This window comes from Camelus ferus, chromosome 2 (genome assembly GCF_009834535.1).
Source record: "Camelus ferus isolate YT-003-E chromosome 2, BCGSAC_Cfer_1.0, whole genome shotgun sequence".
Classification (NCBI taxonomy): Eukaryota; Metazoa; Chordata; class Mammalia; order Artiodactyla; family Camelidae; genus Camelus; species Camelus ferus.
The window spans coordinates 75759503-75783781 of NC_045697.1; the positions used below are offsets into that span (position 1 = coordinate 75759503).

The following is a 24279-nucleotide window of genomic DNA, read 5'->3' on the forward strand; positions in this document are numbered from 1 at the left end:
ATTTTTTTAAATGTTTTGTGCACTAATAATGCCATCGTTTTAGGCTAAATGCATTTTTAGTCATGTACTGCTTTATATGCATGAACATAGAGGCTATAATCACTTTCTTTTCAAGAAAGGAGGACTTTTTTCTTATTTTGAGAAAATAATTGTTTATTATTTAAAATTTTAATAATTACAATATTTAAAATTAAAATTTTACTAAAATTATTTAAGTATAAATTTTTTTCATTAAAAGCATTTCACAGAAGTCTTCCCTTTTCAAAATTTATTTTTGAATATATATATATATATTTTGAATATACATATTTTGAATATATATATCAATTATTTAAAAATGAATTTTAGCCTCATAACTTAGACATAAAATACTTCTGATGCCTAACCAGTGGCAAAATAAAGGTTCAAGAGGTCGCTACTGTTTTTCTCTCCTAAAAAGGTACATAAAGTGAATATTTTTGACATTAACACAAACCTAAAATGAGTCAACAGGAACATGAAGCATGTGCTCAGAGGAAGTGAGTTCTCTGTAGATTTTTTGTCTAGAGAGAAGATAACTCTCTCTATCATAAAGACAGAAAGAACTTGTAAAATGCTGACAGAGCCAATTCCTAGCACATTCTACTGACAAATATATTTAGCTTCCAAAACTACTACTGAACAACTATCAGGATCAAAACCACCTCAAAGTGAGACAAGATATCTGGACAACAGAACGTGAAGTCCCTGCCATATGAGCTACGCATCTTACTTGGGATTCATTAGGATTCCCAGAGACACAGTCAGCTATTAGAAAACAATGTGCTCTTCTGTAACCAGTATGTAAAAAGCCCTGTATTTCAGGAAATTTCCTTTAAAACAAAAATGCATCACAAGCCAGGTCAGGAGCAAGTGCTTACATACCTAACCTTTCACTTACAATATTTTTATTAATTTTTTTGAGGGGGAGGTAATTAGGTTTATTTATTTTTTAATGGGGCTACTGCGGATTGAACCCAGGACCTCTTGCATGCTAAGCACATACTCTATCACTGAGCTGTACCCTCCCCCTCACCTCCAATCTTAAGCCCTTCAAAATCACCCAGAATTTAAAGAGTAAAGGGGAAACAGGGATGCTCCTAGTTCTCCTGAATAGGCGATCAATAAACAATTCACACGCTACCATTAATGACATAGGTCTAGAAATATTCAAATAATAATTTAATTTTAAAATGTAGCACAGATAAACTTTTTTTTTTTTTTTTTTTGCTTGACTGTGATCTAACATGCGTTGTATCCATACCTTTGTTCAAAGAGTCCACTGTTTTTTCCTGGGAACTAGTGTAAACGAAAAATACTGCTAGCCATATCAGTAAACAAAGAATGCTGAAGCCATCAAGTCATCAGCTGCTGCTGCCACCACCAAACGTGAGCTCAGGATGCAGGCAGGCAGACAGCCCAGCCTCTGCAGCCACCCTCAACGCTACCCTCTGAGAGAACTCATAATGTGAAAGCACAGGATACTGGCCCTAGATAGCGAGGTGCTTATCAATGGAATGATTTCAGTGAGCCCAGACATTTGCTCCTTCCCATAAACAGAAAAACGCTAAATTCTTCAACTTGAGATGTCTAGTTTTCTTTAATTAACAGTTGTCTTTTGATGTTCCGACACCTGGTTTTTGTTGTACAGCTCCTGTATATCCTGGCTCCTCCTCTACCTCTTTGGAGTAGTCCCTCAGAGCGATCTGAGAGGCTGTCACCACAGGCTCATGGGGTTCAAGTCCTCAGAAATGTCCACCGAATAAAATATAACTCTCAGCCTTTGAGTTCTGCAATTTATTTCAGTTGACACTAGCAGGCAGAACAAACAACATTCATTACCTGAAAATAGTAGTTCTTGCCTTCTCTTAACCTTCCTAAAGAACTGTGAACATGTTAACATAGTGATTTCATATTAAAATTTTTTCCTTCAAGTATTTTCTGTACTTTTTTCTTGAGCCAAATCTGCCCAACAGATTTGAACATCAGAGCTCAATCATATTTCTATGTAACTATTCAATTTCTATTATCTAAATGACATGCATCCAAAGCATGAACACCAAATGACATTCTGGCATCACTTTAAAAACTGAGTTGCAAAGTCTGGTTTTAAGTACAGTATAAAATCCATTTAGAGCACTAAACCACCATTTCATAAAAAGACAAACCTTTAAATAATTTATAGCACTAGTAAATCTAGAGTTCCTAGTAGATTTTAAAACAGTATTTAAAATATCACGTTAGATTAAAACCATCAGCAAGAAGCCTATTTCCTTAGGTCATAACATGCCAAGTTAAACTGTAATACCAGCAGGCCATCTAGTGACCATTCAAGGGTTAGGAAAAAAACTTAAATTAAAAACAAAAAATCCTCAATATTCTCCAGTGTCTTCTATTTTCTCAAACAAAAATGTGCCAACTGAAGCACCTTAAGAAAATAAACATACTCTGAAAAAATACTGAGAAATTAAGTATTTATATAAATGACCACATTGGCAATTAGATAAAAAAGACAATCCAGAGATGACAGAATCAAAAAAACCCATCATCCTAAAACACTCATGACAGAGCACACTAAAAATATTTTTTTCTTGTACAGTGAAAACCAGTTCTGTATCTCAGTAATGATGAAATAAAAATTAGAATTCTAGGGCAAGTCAAGGAAAATTTAAACATAAAAATTTTTCTCTGCCCTTTGGCCTCCTCTCTGTTCTACTGCTCACTGTGCATCTGCCTTATGCATCGACCAAACCTTCCTCATAAACACCTGCTCAACCATAAACAGCAACATCCTCCTAGCATCAGCAAGACAACTCCTTAAAAGATAACTTCTTAATCTTGTAAGGGGTCATGACGACTCACCACTTTGTAAAGATCTGCACTGTGAAAACTCTCTACATGATTTAATGTATAGGCTTCCATCTCAAAAACTATGTAACTGTGCTTTGACCTTTAACAAGAGCGAATAGTCCTCAGAGCTTTCCGAAAGGCTGTTCCTGGACTATAACCCTCAATTTGGCTCACAAAAAATTTTCCATTTCTTTCTTAGATCGACCTATCAGTCAATTTTTTTGTCAACAGTAAAGAATGTTAAAGAATCAATACCTGGTATAATTCATTTCAAAAGAGTCTCTCCAAAGTAATACCAAGCGTCAGACAGAAAAAATTCCATTTATTACCATGGAAGCAGCACTTCTCAAACACCTGCATACTCTAGAAAGTCCCAAAGCATACTCTCCCTTTGCTCTATTAAAAAGCTGTGGTACAATGGGAAGTACATATTTGGTTTTTGTCTCTGGTTCCTGGAACCAGAGCTCTTAAACCCTTGGAATCTCCTGAGTGATAAGAGTATCTTTGGTTTGACAATGATATGACTCCAGCCTTAGGGGCTTGTCCAGAAAAACCTAGCCTTAATTAGAGGGTTGGAACTTTTCGGTTCTACCCCTAGACCTCTAGGCTGGGGAAGGGGCTGGAAATGGAGCTCAATCACCATGAATCAAAGATTTGATCAGTCCTGCCTACACAATAAAAACCTTCATAAAACTCCCCCAAAGGACAGGTTCAGAGTGCTTCTGTGTTGATGAATATGATGAGGATGGGGTGTTCAGAGAGGGCATGGGAGCCCCTGCCTCTCCCTATCCCTCCCCACTCATACAGCTCTTCCACTTGGCTGTTTCTGGGCTGTATCCTTTATAAAAAAAAAAAAAAAAACTGGTAATTGTAAGTACAGTGCTTTCTGTGAGCTGAAATCTTGAACCTGCGCTGGGGTGGGAGGTGGGAGAATTCTTGAACTTGCAGTCAGCCAGACAGAAACACAGGTAGCCTGGTCACCCTGTCTGTAGTTGGCATCTGAAGACGAGGCAGTCTTGTGAGACCGAGCCCCTAGTCTGCAGAGTGTAAGCAACTTCTGGATAGTTAGTGTCAGAACTGAACTGAATTGCTGAACATCCAGTCAGTGTCAGAGAATCAAAGAATTGGTTGGTGTAAGGAAAAAACCCTCAGAAGTCTAACAAACTGAGCCTGAAGAAGAGAAAAAATTCACTGACCTTTATTATTTTAGAAACAAAGTTTCCGTTATAGATGGCATAATAACCCAAGTCACTCACTTATCACTTAGATTTAGGTTTTAGAACTTAAGTAAATCATAGCTCATCTGGCAAAATGTGTCTCAGCCTTCCAAGGTAAATTAGATAGCCTCCACATACTTTTATTACACACTACAAAGAACATTTCACACTAACCAGGGGCAGACATGGGCAGTTTATTTCTTTACAGTAAACATTCTTTCCAGTCCAGACAGTGTTGTCTTTGATCTGTTCTGAAGTGTTCTAAAAATACTAAACCTTTAAGGTCCATTCCTCTCGATTTGTTAATCCCATCTCCACTTAGGAAACAATGGTCATGGATTGTGAAAGCATGTCAGAGCAAAGATTCAATTTTGAGAAATAAACTAGAAATAGAATCTAGATGGTGTTAGGAAAGACAGTATCATATAAAGAGAGCACGTGGGCTGTTGAATCCAGCAGACTGTGTCTAAATACCCTTGACTCAACTATCCTGAGACAAACAACTTCACTTCCCTGAATCTGTTTCCTCACCAGTCAAGTAAGGAAAATTATAATTACTTCTCAGAACTTTAACACGGATTAACTGAAAAGATGCTACTGAAGTGACTACCAAAGACTGCACATGTCAGAGTCTAGCTGACGGGCTTCTTGTGGCAGGTTTCCATCTGTGCCCAGCCACTCCCTCCCCACACTTACTAAGGTGCCCTGGCACAGAATGTTGGCCAGCTCAGAACCTGCACCCTTCACATCCCTGCTCAAAACACACACTACAAAGCAATGGAGCTGTGGTTACCGCTCCTCACTCTGTGTTTGTGAGATTAGCTCTACAATGTGAGCTCACGTAACCACCTTTGGAAAACCTAACAAACGCCTTTGTGATGACAATGAAGCTGAACTGCACTGGATCACTAGGCAGGAGCTTATTACGAAAAGTGCACTTTACACTAAGCCACCTCACGCCCAGGGTGCAGCAGGCAAAGGAACTCCAAGTATCACCAAGTAACCATGAACTTTGAGCTGAACATCAAGTAGCCACTGGTCTCCCCATGCTCATCTGAGATTCAACTTAGTGAGAAAATCAATCAAAGGAGAATAAGTGCCAGAACAGAAGTAGTTGTGTTTGTATTTCTTCCTTCAATTATATTTTTAAATTCCACATCATGTTATTTAAAAAATGAATTATATAGTCATTCTAGTCTATAAGTATAAATAATGGTAGTAAGAATCAAAAATTAAGGTCCATGAGGCAGGAATTTGTATTGTTTAATTCACCGCCACATCCACAGTGTTTGACAACAGTGCCTAGTATGTATGGCACTAAGTATCTGTTAAATTAACTAACAGGATCATACAAGTACAACACAGAAATATGTACTTTCAATGGGAAGTGAAGTCACTTACTTAGGAAAGTATGTAGTTGAAATCTTTTCCCCAAAAAAAGGGTGGTACCCAAAAAAGCAAACACATTAAGGAGGTGTTTGCATTTCTTTGTCACCACCCAGCTTTAGGATAAAAATAATTTTTCAAAAGAAAATTTCTCTCTTTTAAACTAATATAACCAGAATACCTTTCTGGTTGTAAACTGAATTATATTGTACCTGGGGTGTGAGGAGAATCCTAGGTATAGAATCCAATATGTTCATGAGCAAGTGAGCTAATATCTCTGAAATACTTTGTAGGTTTACTGTGTGAATAAAATGAGACAATATATATAAAGTATTCAGCGCAAAGATCAAGTGGGGAAGCTACCATAGTAATTCAAGTGAGAGGTGGTTAGAAGCTAAAGTAGGAGAAAGACCACTGGCCCCTCGGTTCTAACAATCAAAACAAATATTTTAAAGGACACAAAGCCCCACATATATGTCCCTTGTAAGTATTCACTAAATGTTAGTTTCTTTATCTATCTCTTTTTCAAAACACTGAATGAAATTGTCTAATTATCAGATTGTCTAGCAAGTGTAACACAGACTAATACCTGTATAAAAGGAAGAATAATAGGTATAATCATTAATTAGGAGCAAACAAATTAGGAGCAAAGCATTAATTAAGGCCAGAGACTACTAGGTAAGTAACAGCATTAAAAAAACAAACAAACACTATGGTGAAAAACATAAGGACAATAATAAGAAAAAATGCAGCCTGGAAACAAACTACAGAGAACCTTGAACACAAATTACCTTAATTCTATAAACAATGGGAAAATCAATAAATGTTTTAGAGTAAAAAAAAGCAAAGAACCAGACTACACTTTAGAAAGATGATTCTGCCAACAATACGGAATGGAATAAAAGGCATACAGAACTGGAGATGCGGTGACCAGTCGAGCAGTTTGAGTCTAAAACTGTACAGTGATGGTCAACTCTCAATTTTTACCATTACAAGGTGGGGAAAAAAGCAAAGTCCTGTGCATAGCAGACACCACATGAGTCTGTATTTTCATTTTACACAATCATGGTTAAAAACAAGTCTAAATACCATGTGGGATCCTATAACAGGAAAGGACATTAGTGGAAAAACTTGTGAAATCCAAGTAAGATTGTGATTTGGTACGAAGGTTAGTTTCTCAGTTTTGAGAAATGGTCTATGGTCATGTAAGTTATTAACCTAAGAGGAAGCTGGGTGAAAGAAAGACAAGAACTCACTGTACTACCATAGACTTACAGAAGAGTTGCGAAATTTTCTCAAAATAAATGTTTTTAAAAAACAACAAAATCACCTGACCATTGCAAAAAAAAAACAAAATAAAATAAAAAATTTAAAAATATCCTCTATGCAGGTAAAGTGCCGTACCCAAAGGATGCTATTCTGAGCCCCAAAGAAGTGGTTAGAAATTGCAGGAAAAAGGAAGGGAAGGAGAGGATACCTATTACACATTAAGTTTAACAGTCTTTTCTAAGTGTCTGAACCATATGGAGTCATCCATAAAGCCATAAATGGCTTCAGATTCATGAGCACCCTTAAATTATATGAGAATATGTATTTTTCTGAGTTTTGTATAGTCACTAATTAGATATAAAATTAGATAATCCAAATTAACAGAAAATAAAACTATGTATAACTTTCTACCATTGATATGACAAATCTCTAATTAAACATACATTCAATGCAGTAAAAATGCAAACAGAACTACAATCAAAATTAAAAGGAAAAATACTAAAAACACAGTTTTAATGAAAGTGACAGAATATTTATTAATTTCATATAAATTCATGAGAAAACTAAACAACCTCAACAGAGCAGAGTAAGGATAGACAATTCACTGTAAATGAAACACAGGGATTCCACAATAGAACACCACCTAACAAGAGGGAAGTCCAGCGAATCTAGAAAACCAAACTTCCCTGAGCCCATCACAGAGCTGAGGTCCTAAAGAAGTAACATGAACTGCTTCCAAAGAGTGACAAGTCTCACTAAGAGAAGTCAAGACACATGACCTACTTCCCTTTAGTAAAGCATGGGAGGAAAGGGTGGCTACAATAAAGGCAGGAAGAAGAAAACTGCCTTAAAGTTTGCAAGAAACTCTTACAGGCTGAGTGTGGACTAGCGTGACAGGTTAGTATCACTGGCACCCAGACACAGGAGTTCTGCACACACTCACAAGCAGGCCGACAACAGATATGGAGAAGAAAGATCAGAAGCAGGTCCAGGGACTACAGAGAGCACTCCCTTGGTGGTGCACAGGCTCAAAGCTCTGCCCACTTTCTGCATCACTTAAGCCTTAAGCTGATGGGGGAGGGCAGGAACCCCTCCCAGAGTCCACTGTCTCTGAGGAGAGGGTACAAGCAAATATGGTCTGCCGAAGGAAGGTGGAGGAAACACTCTTGGCCCAGGATTCTGAACTGATCAAAAACAAGGATCTGCTAGCACAAGTGAGGAGCAAAAACACTCACCCTCCAAGACCTCCCAGGATCCAAGCAGAGGCTGGCTAATATGTGGGAGGGGAAGGGACATTGAGAAAGACCATATCAAGACTCAGGAGCTTAGGTCCTCCTAAGCTTCAAACTGGACTGGCAGAACTGAGAACCACCACTGCTCCCCCATCATGAGCCTAGCACCAACAAATAATCAACAGCAGTTCACTGCCAAGAGAGGAGCAAGAGCCTGGAGAGAGATCCCTTCCACAGGGCAGGTACGCAGGGAAAGCTGACAGCTGACGGCTGAGTAGAAGCTCTGGGGAAAACTCTCCAGCAGCAGATCCCACACTAAACACAAGGTAGAACAGCCCATCACTGGAGAAGCTTGAAGCTGGCGGTGCATGAAGAGTAACCACAGAATAAGGAAACCCAAACCCAGCTAAGCTACTGACTAAATTAACTCATTACACTAACAGTATGACAGAAAAAAAGAAAATAAATGCCCAAAGCATAACTACTAATTACCTCAAAAATCTCTATTGTTCGTCCAGACACAACATGCAGCATTCAAAAAAAAAAAATTACATTATACTAAAAAGAGCAAGAAACACCACCACTGTTAAGAAATTCAGCAAGATCCAGAAAAGACCCAGAGGTAAGAACTGTCTGTGTCAGTCAGGGCTTTAAAATTACAATTACTATGTTAAGAGATCTAACGCAAAAGTGGAAAATGTTCATGAAAAGACAGAAGATTTCAACAGAGAAGTGGACGCTATATTAAAATTTTTTAAGTCAGCCAAATGGTAATAGAATTTTTTTAATTATCAGAGTTTTAAAATTCTCTCTCATGGGCAAATCAATATATTGGATGCAGCTTAGGAATCAGTAAACTTGAAAATAAGTGAAGATAAATTACTAAAGCTGAAAAGTTAAAACAAAAAAGAGTGAAAGGACAAGTATCTTTTGGCTGTGGGACAATATTATATTGTCTAGAATATATGTAACTGAAGTTCCAGAAGAAGGAGGGAGAACAGGGCAAAAGAAATATCTGAAGAGATAACGGACAAGAGTTTTCAAAAACCAATAAAAAAGCAAACCACCAACCCAAGAAAATCAAAGAACTCTAAACTGAAAGAAACAGACCTAAATATTCTGAAAGATGTAGATCTATACTAAAACTGCTAAAAAATAGAGATTAAGGGAAAATGTTGAATTCAAGCAGGAAAGAAAAAGTCACAAAGAGAAAAAGAAAACACTACAAGAGAGGGACAAAAAAAAAAAAAGAATTAAATCAGACTTCTCTTCAGAAACAATGTAAACAAAAGGACTATGGAGCACCTTTAAAGTACTAAAAGAAATAAAACCTTGTCAATCCAGAATTCTATGACAGTGAAAATATCTTTTTAAAATAAAGAAACAGATGAGAAAGATCTGATATAAAACCTCTCCAAACTCAATCATCTGTGCCTCCCAGTATGCTATGTACACACTGAATCTGGTTTATAAGATACCTTCTTGGAGTTTAGACTCTAACTTCTGTGTCTATCACCTACAACCTAAATCCCTCAAGGACAAACACAGCTTGTTATCTCTGTAGTGCCAGTACCCTGGACTGTGACTAACTACAGTCATGGGCTTTTAACAGATGTCTGATTGATAATGGATGATGAAAGAACAGATAAAGCAGATGAGAAGGAAGGCCAGAGGCAGAGCAACAGGACTAGCACAAGAGCTCAGAAGCTGGTTAATAGAAAACCTATTAACCAACAGAAAAAAGAACAGCAGAAAGATGAAGTACAAAACCTCCTGGGATGAGGTCTTATCGTCCTGCAGATAGTACATCAGTACAGACAAACATCAGAGCAGGGTAGTTATCAATTCATTTTATCTCTATTTGTTGAGTTAAAAGGTTTAGATAAGGGAAATAAATTAAGAAGTTGGGTCCCAGGTTAATTATCAGCAGACATTTTATAATGTGGAAACATTCAAAGGCTAAACATTTGTAATATATTCAGACATAGGTTTTCTTTTAACTGTATGTCTAATATATCCAGTAAGAGATACTAGATGAAAAGGGTTTATGGTACTAGAATTTTAAAAATCAGGAGGAGGCTGGGACACCGTAAGTCACAGTTAGGACAGAATTAGGAGCACCAGTGCATCACTGAAGGTGTAACTGCTGTATCAGAAGTCCCTGCATGGCACTGATCAGCAAAGGGAGGGACACCATGATGGGGAGAGAAGAACTACTCACCCACATGAAGGCCAGATCCTCTCCAGCTAAGTGAGCAAGTGACCCTCTACTGGAACGAACAGGAGACATATGGAAAAAGGAGCCAAGAAGGAAAGAAAAGTAACTTCTAAAAACAGATTAAACTAAACTCTGAGAGACTCATGTACCTAGTGGGCCTGAGTACTCTGGGTAACATTATGCCTCTTTAATGTTTCCATCTGCTAAGGAACCAGAGAAAGGTCCTTAGCCCCAGAACCCTTCCCTCCCTAAAATTCAATCATAAGATGTCATCAAGTTATCAGAGGGAAAATCTGTGCAGTCTCTATGAAAAGTTAACAACATTATACAATTCAACTTAAAAATATATGCCAAGTTGTAGAGCTGAATAATCAAGGTTGAATTTTCTCTATTATGTATTGATCTGTTAAAATTATTAGAAGATTATTTGTCTCTGAAGCCTCCTGTGGTTTACACTGACTGGGGTATTTCATATGTGGTACATATATGATGCCCCCACAACACCTAACACAGTGACATACATGCACAGAAAGCTGTTAGCACCATAAAGAATTTAAAATAAATTGTATCCAATAATCAATATATATGATTAATGTATTCAATAATATATTAAAAGGATCATACACCTAGATCAAATGGGATTTATCCCAGGGATGCAAAGATTTTTCAATATTCATAAATCAATGTGATACCACATTAACAAACTGAAGAATAAAAATCATGATTATCTCAACAGATGCAGAAAAAGCTTCTAACAAAATTCAACATCCATTTATGATAAAAGCTCCAACAAAGTGGGTACAGAGGGAACATATTTTGACATAATAAAGGCCACATATGATAAGCTCTCAGCTGATATCACACTGAACAGTGAAAAGCTGAAAGCATTTCCTCTAAAATCAGGAACAAGACACTCTCACCACTCCAACACAGTATTGGAAGTTCTAGTCACAGCAATCAGACAAGAAATAAAAGGCATCCAAATTGGAAAGGAAGAAGTAAAACTGTCACTGCAGATAACATGATACTATATATAGAAAATTCTCAAGACACTACCAAAAAACTACTACAGCTCATCAATGAATTCAGTAAAGTTGCAAGATACAAAATTAATATACAGAATTCTGTTGCATATCTATACAGTCTCAAAAAGAGACCGTAAGAAAAAAATCTCATTTACAACCTCATCAAAAAGAATAAAATATCTAGGAATAAATCTAACTAAGAAAGTAAAAGATCTATCTTCAGAAAACTGTAAGACACTGATGAAAAAAATTGAAGATGACACAAACAGATGAAAAGATGTACCATGTTAATGGACTAGAAGAATTAATATTGTTAAAACAACATACTACCCAAGGCAATCTACAGATTCAATGCAATCCCTAACAAAATACTAATGGCATTTTTCACAAAACTATAACAAATAATTCTAAAATTTGTATGGAAACACAAAAGATCCCAAAGAGCCAAAACAATCTGAGAAAGAAGAACAAACCTGAAGGTATCACACTTCCAGATTTCAAACTATAGTACTATAGTACAAAGTTACATTCATCAAAACAGTATGGTACTGGCACAAAAACAGACACATGGATCAATGGAACACAACAGAGAGCCCAGAAATGAACCCACACTTATATGAGCAATTAATCTACAACAAAGGAAGCAAGAATATACAATAAGGAAACGACAGCCTCTTCAATAAATGGGTTGGAAAAACTGGACAGCTACATCCAAAAGAATCAAACTGGACTGCTGTCTCACACATGCATAAAAATAAATTCAAAATAGGTTGAAGATTTAAATGTAAGACCTGAAACCATGAAACTTCTATAAGAAAACATAGGCAGTATGCTCCTTGACATCAGTCTTAACAATATTTTGAGGGGATATGTCTCCTCAGGCAAGGGAAACAAATGCAAAAGTAAACAAACGGGACTACATCAAACTAAAAAGCCTTTGCACAGCAAAACAAACTACCAACAACAACAAAAAAAAGGCCACCTACTAAATGGGAAAATATATTTGCAAATGATATATCTGGCAAAGGGTTAACATCTAAAATATACAAAGAACTCATACAACTGATATTAAAAAAAAAACAAAAACATTAAAAAATGGGCAGAGGGTCTGAATAGACATTCTTCCAAAGAAGACATACAGTTGGCCAAAAGGCACATGAAAAAGTGCTCAACATCACTGATCATCAGGAAAATACAAATCAAAACCACAACATGGTATCACCTCACAGAATGGTTATTATGAAAAAAAAAACAAATAACAAATATCATCAAGGATATGTGGAAAAGGGAGCCTTTGTGCACTGTTGGTAGGAATGTAAATTTCCACCGTGGAAAAGAGTATGGAGATTGCTCATAAAATTAAAAATAGAACTACCATATAATCCAGCAATACCTTGCCTGGGTATTTATCCAAAGAAAACAAAAACACTAATTAGAAAAGATATATGCACCCCTATGTTCATAGCAGCATTATTTACAATAACCAAGATATGGCTATAACCCAAGTGCTCATCAATAGATAAATGGCTAAAGAAGATGTGATATATATATATATGATGAAATATTACTCAGTCATAAAAGAAATGAAATCTTGCCATCTGCAACAACACAAATGGACCTAGAGAGTATTATGCTAAGTGAAGTAAGTCAGAAAGAGAAAAACAAACACTGCTTTTGCTTTCACTTATATGCGGAATCTAAAAAACAAAACAAATGAACAAACAGCAAAACAGAGAGTTACAGATATAGAGAACACAAAGGTCGTTACCAGAGGAGAGGGAGTTGGGGGAGGAAAGAAATAGGTTAGTGAGATAAGAGATACAAACTCCCAGTTGCAAAATAAATGAGGTATGGGTATGAAATATACAGTGTGGGGAATATACTCAATAACTAAATAATATCTTTGTGGTGACATCGTAACTACACTTACCATTGTGATCATTTTGAAATATATAGGAAAAAATATCACTACACTGTGTAACAGGAACATAGTGTTGCAGGTCATTATCTTCAAAAACAAACAGACTCATAGAAAAAGGGATCAGACTTGTGGTTACGAGAGGCATGGGTCGGGGGTGGGTGAATTGGATGAAGGCAGTCAAGAGGTATAAACTTCCAGTTGTAAGTGAGTACTAGAGATGTAATGTACAACATGCTAAATATAATTAACACTGCAGTATGTTATATATGAAAGTCATTAAGAGAGTAAATCCTAAGAGTTTTCATCACAAAAAAAAAACCAAACTTTTTTCTATTTCTTTAATTTTGTTCCTAAATGAGATGATGGATGCTCACTAAACTTACTATGATAATCATTTCATGATGTATGTAGGTCAAGTCATTATGCTTGTGCACCTTAAACTTGTACAGTGTGGTCTGTCAATTATATCTCCATAAAACTGGAAGGAAAAAAAAGAATTTGAAGCACAAATGTTTCTCTATACTAGCACCACCTTTTTTTTGGGAGGGGAATGTTGTGACATGGATATAATTATTCTCTGATGAGTCCGTCTTTGACCTCCTCTTACCCGCTCCTGGAGAAGTTCCACAACCTGCTGGACACAGTCGTTTACATCACAGGAGTCTGTTTTCAGCACCAGTTCAGGGGCCTCTGGTTTTTCATACTCAGAATCAATTCCAGTGAAACCTATAAAAGGGGGTAGAAATTAAAATTAAAATAGGTTTGTTCCTTCAGTGCAAGTCTCTGCTATGCTGAAGTTCATATTTATGCTGCCCCTTCTAAGTTACAAGGTTACAATATAGAAACTTCTTTCTTGGAGGATTTCTAATTAAACTTTTGTTTCTTTTTTGAACACAGTCGATTCTCATTATCTGCGGAAGTCATGTTCAATAAGTTGCCACAAACATGAAATTAGTGAATCCTGAATCACTCACTGCTCAGAGGAGCAATGTGGGGTTGGGTTCCTGTGAGCCTCTTGTCACCAAATTTTTGTCAATTGATTAATATATAACTTTGTTTTATGAGTGTTTCTGTTTAAAGATCTTATTTTATAGGCACTGTTTATTCATTAATGCTGAACTCAGGGCCAAGAACACGAGAACTCACATCTGAGCATCACTTATCTAACATGTCTATTTTCTCCACAAGGCAGGTCAGTCTTCCTGTGCTTAGGAACACCAGAAGCACTTCAGCACTCTGCCTGGGGCCACTGTGAACAGCAAAATCACCAACAAAAAGCAAACAATAAAAAAATGCCCCCAAACATGGCACTAAATAGGCCATCACAAGGACACTTACAGCATGAGAATTGAAAGGCCTTGTTCAACTTCAGCTAGGGATGTGCACTTCAGGTGACTACAATTTTGCTGCTCTGCACATGTCCACAAGTGACAACCAAAGTACCGTGGGTACACTGACATAGAGATTACAAATACATTTTACTGAGCAGGCACATCTGTAAATCTGGAGTCTTCAGATAACAAGGATGGACAATACTTCCATCACTCTTCCTTTTTTCTTATACATAAATGCCTAAACTACCTGTGAAGAAACAGGCATGAATACCAAGTGATCCAGAGCATCTCAGTTTCTCCACAGGAATACAGGATACAATGCCTACGCCCTGGGCATAAAACCAAGCTCAACGAGGTTTTTCTTCCTCTCAATGCAAAAACTGATGCAAGTACATCTGCCCATTATATTCACCAGGATTATCTGTAGCCAAGCTGAAGCTCTGCAGGCTTCTTCTGCCATCAGATTAAGTGTTCAGGCAAGACAGATTAACTACTATTAGCTTAAGCAAAACATAACTAAGGAGGGTAATCCTGTTGTATCACCAAAGATGTTCTACAATCCAATATAATCAATTTAGATATTAACTACTATTTAGATTTTCCCTACCATATATGTGGTTACCGTGTAACTGCCAGGAGAAAGAATACACGACGTCACCACAGAATGGGCTGGCTGAGCTGAGGACATTATCCCGTACATAAGTCCTTCACAGCCCGTCTGCATTGGAATGCCAAGTCATCCCCGGGTTAGAATGGTAAGCATGAATTTGAAATCATTACTGTTAAGAGGTAAAGGTATCAAAAAAACTTTAACACTATAAGTCTACAGCCCACCGATTTCATTTTTTTCCTATTTCATATTTCTAAGTATCACATGAAGTCCTGAACCCAAGAAAAAACTTCCCATTACCAATATTTCCTACAGTTCTAGTGATGAGTCGCAATAAAATAGGTGGGTAAAAAACAAATCTGGTTAGATGCTAGTTCTTAAGCTCTGATTCTCAAATGTAGCTATGTTGGAATCACTGGGTCCCACCCTCAAGAGATCCTGATTTCACCGGTCCGGGTTACAGCCTTGGCACTGGATTTTTTAAAGTTTCCCCAGGTAATACTTTTGTGCAGCAAAGCCTGAGGATAACTGTGGAGAAGACTTGGTTTAACATTTTAAAAGCCCAGGAATTATCTTCCTAATTAGTTTATCCCCTAAGTGATTATAATAAATGTACACTGTAAGTGAAATATTTATATTTAAGTAGATAATAACTACTTGAACAATAATCATGAAAATAACCTAGTATTAGACCAGCTGACGCAGGCATCCATTTACAGTTTAGTAAGTGCCATATAAAGGCCTGTAACAGCCTGAAGCCTGCTGAATGTATGCAATGTCACCTGCCCTTGAATGTTTACCATCATGGCTCTGAAACAGCATCAATAGGAAACTTTTTAAGCACCATTCTGACAATGAGTAAATGATTTTTAAAAACTGTACAGTCAGGAACACTAGTACCATGGCAAACCTAAAATAAATAAATGTGTGTACACACATGCACACAGTCATACATTAATCTAAGGAACACTTTATCAACGTCTATTCAGAGTCATTAAGAAACACTTGGTAAACAAGTAACACACAGAAAACTGAACTGATAGAGACACACTCCCAGATATAGCAAACTGTAAATGATTCAAGGTATCGTGAATGCGGTCTTATTATCCATCCTTGCATCCTCAGTATCAATTATAAACCTTGCAAATAGGGGAGGGTATAGCTCAAGTTGTAGAGCACGTGTTTGGCATACACAAGGTCCTGGGTTCAATCCTCAGTACCTCCTCCAAAAATAAATAAGTAAACCTCATTACCCACCCCACAAAAAGGAAATAACTCAAATCTTGCAAATAGAAAGCATTGATCATGTGCTGAACATCTGATTTCCACTCCCGCTTCTAATCTATCCAGCAGGCATTTACTGTGTGTGTGCCAAGTACCATGCTTTGAGCCATGCTCTGTACTAAATTCTAAAAACACAAAAAAATGGTAAAGATATTGTCCCTGCTCTCAGGGTGCTTACTCTAGCTGGGCAGACAAATCTACCTCCCTCACCAATCCATCCCTGCAAAACAACAAAACCAACTACAGCTAAAATAAGTAAAAGATTCAGACTTCAGGATCCCAGACATTTTAGTTCTCTTTGCCAAATCTCTATTTCAAAAAACAAAAGTGAAGAGGAGGGATAAATTGGGAGTTTGGGATTAACAGATACAAACTACTATCCTTAAAATACATAAGCAACAGGATTTACTATTTAGCACAGGGAACTATATTCAGTATCTTGGAATAATCTATAATGGAAAATAATCTGAAAATATATATTTACACATATATATAACTGAATATATACATATAAGAGAATCACTTTGTTGTACACCTGAAACTAACACATTATAAATCAACTATACTTTAATTAAAAAAAAAGAAAAAAACACACACACACACACAAACAAAAGAAGTGAAAACTGGCCATCAACAGAGAGAGAGTGATCCACAAGTTAAATGGCTACACTGGTTTCCCTCCTGTTCTCATAAATTATCCAAGTCAGGCAGCCTGTTGTTACTGAGTCAAGAAAGAGCAGGCTTAATGGGTGAAACTGAGTCTCCACGGGGGCAAGACCACATGAGCCCTGCCCAAGGAACCAGATTCACTACAGCCAGTGAAACACGTCCCAACTGCTAATGGGCTTCCCAATCCAAATATGAAAAGCCCAGAATAACAAGCATTTTCCTTTCTGTTCCACCTTTTCCTTTTCAGGGCCACAAGCTGGTGCCAAATTCACAGAGTTCCTGGGAGCTCCTGATAGTCCCAGGCTATCACATTGCCTGATGGGAAAGCAAACAAGTTACCAGCATGAATTGATCCCTAAACAACGCTGCCTGAGTAATCTACCTTTGATCTTTTTTTTTCAGTGCTGGCATGCTGTCTGTTACTGTTAATAATAATCGATCAGGGCTCACATCAAAGGATGTCTAGAAGATAAGTGATATAATTGGTATCAAAGAGCACAGCAGACAGGTTCTAAATGTCTTTCTACGTCCAAATTTTCATCACAGTTGAAACCCTGGGAGCAGACCAAAAACCTAAAAACCAAGTTGTAAGTATTTTGATAAAATCACAGATATGTACAACAAACATACACAGAATGAATGTCAGACCTTTCCAAGCACGATATTATAAAGAAGAATGAGACATTGCCCTTGCTCTCAAGATGCTTATAATTCAGACATTTTTCCCATTAGCTATGGAATTCCCTATGTTTTCACTGGAACAAAGAGAAGTGGCAGCAATGAGCAACTGATAGCCAACCTAATGCTAGGCACCTAATTAGACCAAACAAGTTTCTTTCCACCAGCTCCCAAAGTCCCAATACTCAAACTGTCTTCTGAGTAGGACTGCAGCCTGGTCAATGATGTTGAGCGTACACACTGTCAGATACTACTGAGAGATAACAGCATTGTCGTAAGACCCACTGTCTCTTCTCAGGAGCTCCAAGTTGTTTGAATACTTCCATCTCTTAGAAAAGATTATCAGTCTCAGATATAGTAAGATGAAACATCTATGGAAAGAGAAACTAGGAAAAAAAATATTACTCACCCTTAATTTCTCCAGCCCGTGCTTTTTTGTAGAGTCCTTTGACATCCCTCTGTTCACAAACATGCAGGGGAGCATCAACAAATACTTCAAAAAAAGGTAAACTTGCACCCTCATGAATTCGCCTTGCATTATTGCGATCCTTAGAAAAAAAGATGTGTACAGAAACAATAAAAAGTGCTCATGTGACTCAAGGGTCTTATCTTAACATCAAGGATGGGTCAAAGTGCTTTGCAGCTGAGTTAGCGGAAGATATATTTGACAAAGTTTGACTTACGTTTTGAAAATATAAACTGAAACAAACAAACAAAAATAAATCCAAGAAATAATTAGGTTATCACACCCATTCTTCATTAAAAATTTTAAAAGGCCTACTCTTCTAAAAATCTGAGATACTGGAGAGTTCCGGGAAGGAGAATAACGGGTGCCCCATAAAAACTTTCACCTAAATTTTATGAGGAAACTGAGCCCTGGACCAGCTCGAATGCAGATGTCATCAGGCCGCTCTCTCAATAACATGGTTAACCCGAGCCTGGGCTGGAATGAAAGTAACTTCACAAGAGATCAACTCAGAACCCTCAGGCTAGTTTATTCACTTGCCAAATACAACCCCCTGCAGCCACTTCATATCTCTAGCAGTCCCAAAACTTCATTTTTCTGCACAGCTCCTAACCCCCAACTCTGGTAATACCTTCACCACTCAGTCTAAAAGCTCTCCACGCTGTCCTCTGGAACACTGTTCCCTTTATAAGTCAACTCCTTTCTGGTCTTAACTAAAACCAGGTTCTCCCTTAAGGATTCATCATCTTCCCGTTCTCAAGTGTAGGCTCAACATCCACACTCTGTACACAAGGCAGTGCCAACATTTTCAAAGCTAGTCCCTGCAACTTCCTCCATCCTAGCCCCACAGAGATCATTTTCTCATTCACCACCTTTCTTAGGACCCCTCCAACAAACCATGCTGCTTCCACTCATACCAGACGATCACACTTCTTATTTCAAAAAGAAAATCCCCAGGCACAAATGCTCTCAATCTCTCCTCTGCCATATAAATAGACCCACATCCCAATCTCTGTCTCCCTCCCTCTTGTCACTCCTCTCTACACGATGCCAAATCCCCTTGCCTCCAAAGGACCTTGCTCAACCCATTATCCCTGCTCCATCTGAAATCCTGAACCTCTTCCTTCTCCCCTGGCAGCAAACAAATACAAGACTCTCACCCTTTAAGAACAGGTGAACTAACAAATCGTACAAAAATTCCCTTAATCATGAGGACTTTCCAGTCTTTTTGCCACATTTCACACTACTAACCTTATGTTCTCCAATAGTGGTACACAGGGTAGTAGTGATCACTCCCATGCAGCTCCCTGGGCTCCTCTCACTTCCCCCATCCCTGAACACCGGTATCGCCCAAAATTCCAGCGGAAGCCTGCTGCACACACCCCGAGCACTGTTCTCATCTGCTTTCACAGTGTGAATTACAACATAGATACCCTTACTCAAGCCTGAACTCTGTCCTCTCTCCTGCAATTACACACACCCTTCCAACTTCCTCCAGGTTATCTTGAACTTAACACGTACAAAACTGAACCCATTCTTTTCTCTCAAGCTTGCATTCCCAGCTGTACTGTCCAAATCAAGGGATGATAATACTATTTACCCAGAACCCCAGAGCTGTTCTGGTTCCTTCCTTTTGCTGCCCGACCTTGTGCATTTTGTCACAAAGTCCTTCACCCAAAGTTCCCTTCAAACCATTGCACTCTTTGGGGAGAGGGTACAGCTCAGTGGTAGACAGCATGCTTAGCATTCAAGAGGTCCTGGGTTCAATCCTCAGTACCTCCATTAAAAAAAAAGAAAGATAAGTCTAATTACCCACTCCCCCGCAAAATAAGCTTAAAAAAAGAAATTAGATTATTTTTAGAAAGCGTGTGTCTCTCAAGAAATTGATTTAAAAAAAAAAATTGCACTCTGTAGGATTCCATCAGTGTTCATCCTCTGAGACCAACTCACTGTGGCCAACTGTACACAGCAGTCCTCCCAACTGTAGCTGTTCATGGTCATCCCCTTCTCCAGATTCCCAAAGTTCTTACACTACCCATTTAAGCAGATAATCTTTTTTTAAATTTGGCAAGGGCAGTAATGGAGCTATACATAAGACATTATGGGATAACATTCAAAGAGCTCATGCTTGTAAAATATTTAATGCTATGTACACCACATAGCAAGTGCTTGATAAAAATTGGAGGTGGAATCAGATTCTACCTATAAATATCACACTAACCCAGCCCATGCTTCTTCCCTACCTCCCTGGTTCAACCTCAGTTCTCCTGCCTGGACAACTGCAATACCCTTTTAATCAGTCTGCTGCCTTCCAGCTTTGATCTGCTCAAAGTGATACTCTGCAATGTCCCCAGGACAGTAGAAAATGCAAATTCAACCACGTCACTAAACTCTTCAGAGACTCCCCACCAGCATCAGGGTAAAATGCAAGCTTCTAAGTGTGACCCTTGAGGCCTTCCCTACCTGGCCCCACCATTCTCAGTCCTGCACTTGATGTTCTAGTAATAATTAATACCCGCCTGGTCTACCAGGCTGTTTGGGCCTCATGCCTTTCCCATATGCTCTCCCAAAAACACTCCACCCCTCTCCTCTGGGTACAGCAATGTGCTCCCTCACAGCACAGCTCCACGGTAAGTCCTCCAGGAAGCCTACCTGGCAAGCCCAGGCTGACTGAGGGCCTCACTGCCTCTGGGTTCTCAGAACACCCACTACAGACCTCTGTCACAGATCTTATCCCAATACACTGAGCCAGTTTCTTTAGCTTTAGAACCTTAGTATCTGGCAGAGCGATTAAGTTGTGATCCTACTAGTCCAACGGTCCTTTCAAATGAAGGTGTTCCCAAGTTTCTATCAGTGACTCTCTTCTCATTCTATACCCTCTTCTGTATGCTCAACTACATCTAGGTTTCAACCAATCAAGTTAATGATTCCCAAAATCTCTATCTCAATTCTATACAACGTTCCTGAGCTCCAGAACCAATTTCCCAATGACCCAGTGGTCATCTCCATTTAGACACTCCACTAGCATTTCAAACCTAACCCATCTAAAATAAAATAATCCTCTCCTCTCTTCCTACCCTATATTTTCTAACTCAATCATACCATCTTCTACTCAGAAAGCATCGTCCTTCATGTTCACTCTCAAATCCAGCAATCAACGCAGGCACCATATCCTACCGATGCTACGGGCTCAAGAGCCCTCAAACATGCCCCATCTTTTCTACTCCCATGGCCACTGTTTGAGTTCACTCCAAAAGCCCCCAGATAGTCTCCTATCTCCAGACCATTCTCATTCCAGGCTTGAAGGGTGACCCCACTAAAACACAAACCCAGAGACACCATTCCCCAGTACAATCAATCTCAAACTATCGACCACCCAAGGGGCAAAGTCCCGAACAGTCGGAGTTCACCATGAGACCTCTGCAAATCACTCCAGCTTCATCTCCCCTCACGTTCATCCTGCAGAACAGCCAAAACAAACAACCTACAGTTCCTCCAAAGACCTAACTCCCTCACATTTCCATACTTTCGCAATTATTGTAATGTCTCTTCTGACTGAAACAGCTTCCTCCCTCCGGTCTGACTGGTATACTGATTCATCCCTCATGACTCATTTCAAACAGGATCTCCTCTGTGAATCCTCCACAGCACCTTTATATGCATGCACCTAACCACCTGACTTAAGATTCTGCAACTGTTCGCATCTCTATGTTCCCACCAGACAATCTACCAGCCCAGGTTCTTGCTGCGCTGTTAATATTTTAATCTACCCAGATGAAAAGATACTTTTCACTGCCAGACCTTTACCACATAAACCCAGTGAATGAAGGAAAAATGTTAACTATAATTACTCCCAGCTCTCAATTTTTAGGTATTTTTAAATCCAAAATAACATGGTAGAGAGTATTCAAACCAGCTTTCTCAAGTTAAGGTTTGTAGTCAGAAATTGAAATATTTTAGATGTATTAATGAGACATGGAAATTCTATTTTTGAGAATTGCATATCTGCTTTTCAAAGGAGTTTAAACTTCATATGTATTTTAGTTTTCAATTTGGCACTTTCAGTATCCCACTGTATATTTTAAAATCTGTTCTATATGATTCTGGATGATACGATGAGATTTTTAAGACTCTGGTATTGATCTCATTGAAATGATTCAGGTTTTAATATTCTGTTCTTTATTTTTAAATATAAGAAATAGAATATGTTGAAATAATGGGTAATTGAGACAGTTTAAATGAATCAAATTAAAATTATCAATAAACCAAAAAAAACCCGCACATCCTATATGATATGGTCCAAATATTTCATGGATTGTGACATGCCCCAAGCATAGTCTGAACCTCATTCTTAGTGCTTTCAGGGTGAGATCAACAGAAGTATTGCTCTACACTATGAAAACAAGGGAGCCAAAGAACAGATCAGCATATACTTTCAGATACCCAGGTCTCAGCTGCGAGCTCTCCAAATGAGGTGTTAATGACTTTCTTTTTACAAATATTCCCAAAAGGTGAAAGAATACCACTGTTATTATATTACTGTGAAAAATGTTTATGTCCAAGGATTCAGGAACTCTAACAGCTCTCATTCTCTTATACACTTCATTATCCAGGATACTTTAAACTGATGTATTGACACTGATTCCAATGTTTCAGGAGAATAAAAAGTAGCTAGTTCTCAAAGAATCTTTTAGGACTCCTGTCAGAGTTCAAATAAATGAGCCTGTATATTAACACTCTCACACTTCTCTACAGAGCTTACAGCTCAAATTTTGTTTTCGTTTTTTAATAAAAAAGTCTAAGTAACCATCCAGAATTATGATACAATATTAGAATTGTGTTATTATTTATTCGATGTACTGAATACTTATCACACATCAGGCACTGTGAGCTTTGAATGCATGACTTACCTAATCCTCAGAGCAACCCTACGAGGTAGGCATTATCTGAGCATGGAAGGTGAAGTAAATTGGCCAAGGTCCTAACAGTAACAAGCAGAGTCAAGATTTTGGCCTCCTGTTTCTGGCTTCAAGGCCGCTCTTTAACCACAACACTAACTCGCCTGTTCTTTTATATTTGGACTTCCTAAGGGGCTATACAATCACATTTAACAAATACTAAATATCTGCTATGTTCCAGGATCTGGGCTTGGCCATCAAGGTTATAAAGATAAATAGGATGTAGTCCCAGCCTTCAAGGAGCCAGCGGGGTTTAGAGACAGCAAAGCACAGTGGGCGAGAGCATGGGTTCCGGTGACACTCTCTGAGTGCAAACCCTTGCTGTGCACACAAATACATAGTGTACGAGCTTGAGTAATTTACACCTGTTTTCTCAGCTCCATCTTCCTCATTGGCTGATGAGAACTAAGTGAGCTAATATTAAAGTACTTTAAAACTGTTACCAGTACACAGTAAGTGTTCGATAAATGTTAGCTGCTATTACTATTATCATTATTATTATTACTGCTGCTGCTATTAGCACCACCATTCAAAAAACTAGTATTTATAATAAAACAATGCGTTATGGTACAATTATAAGGGCACCAAAGACAGGTACCCAACAAAGCCTGAGGGACATAGGATGGAGAGATACCTGAGTCTCAAAGCATGAACAGGTGTCAGCTGATGCCAAGACGAGACAAGGAGAAAAGAGAAGAGTGCCTTCTAAGCAGATGAAACAAAAATTTCATCATGAGAAACAACATGATTTTTTTCAGAGAAATACAAGAAAGTGAATTAGTGCTGCTATGGTCTCTAAAATAAGAAACACTGTGATGAAAGATGAGACTCAAGAATTGTGAGCAAAGAAGCCACGATAGGACACATGTTAAGAAACCTAAGATTTTCCCTGGTGTCTGACACATGTTGAGCATTTACTATAGGTTTTTGAATTGAAAAGTCAAACTTGAAATAAGTTGGCCACTGGCCTGTTCAACAGCTTTGGTTATACTTTGGCCGTGGTGGAAGGCAGGGGTGAGTGGGTTATAGCAGCCTTTTCAAAAGTGAATTTACTCAGAAATGCTGTAAGTTAACTGGTTTAATTTGGATTTAGCCTCAAAGTACATGTCAATGTTTAAATTATTTGCTTTTCCTGATACCATAT

The 24279-nt window shown here is 38.2% G+C and overlaps 1 protein-coding gene across 2 annotated transcripts in view; it reads right to left on the minus strand.

Annotated features, from left to right (window-relative positions):
* PAPSS1 (3'-phosphoadenosine 5'-phosphosulfate synthase 1) overlaps positions 1 to 24279 on the minus strand; it is a 98717-nt gene that overhangs the window by 56937 nt on the left and 17501 nt on the right. For both annotated transcript variants that reach the window (XM_032461254.1, XM_032461262.1), the window contains exons 4-5: positions 18121 to 18259; positions 13744 to 13862 (exon numbers count right to left, since the gene is read on the minus strand). In XM_032461254.1, the coding sequence (XP_032317145.1) occupies positions 13744 to 13862; positions 18121 to 18259 (258 nt within the window). The remainder of the gene's footprint in view (positions 1 to 13743; positions 13863 to 18120; positions 18260 to 24279) is intronic.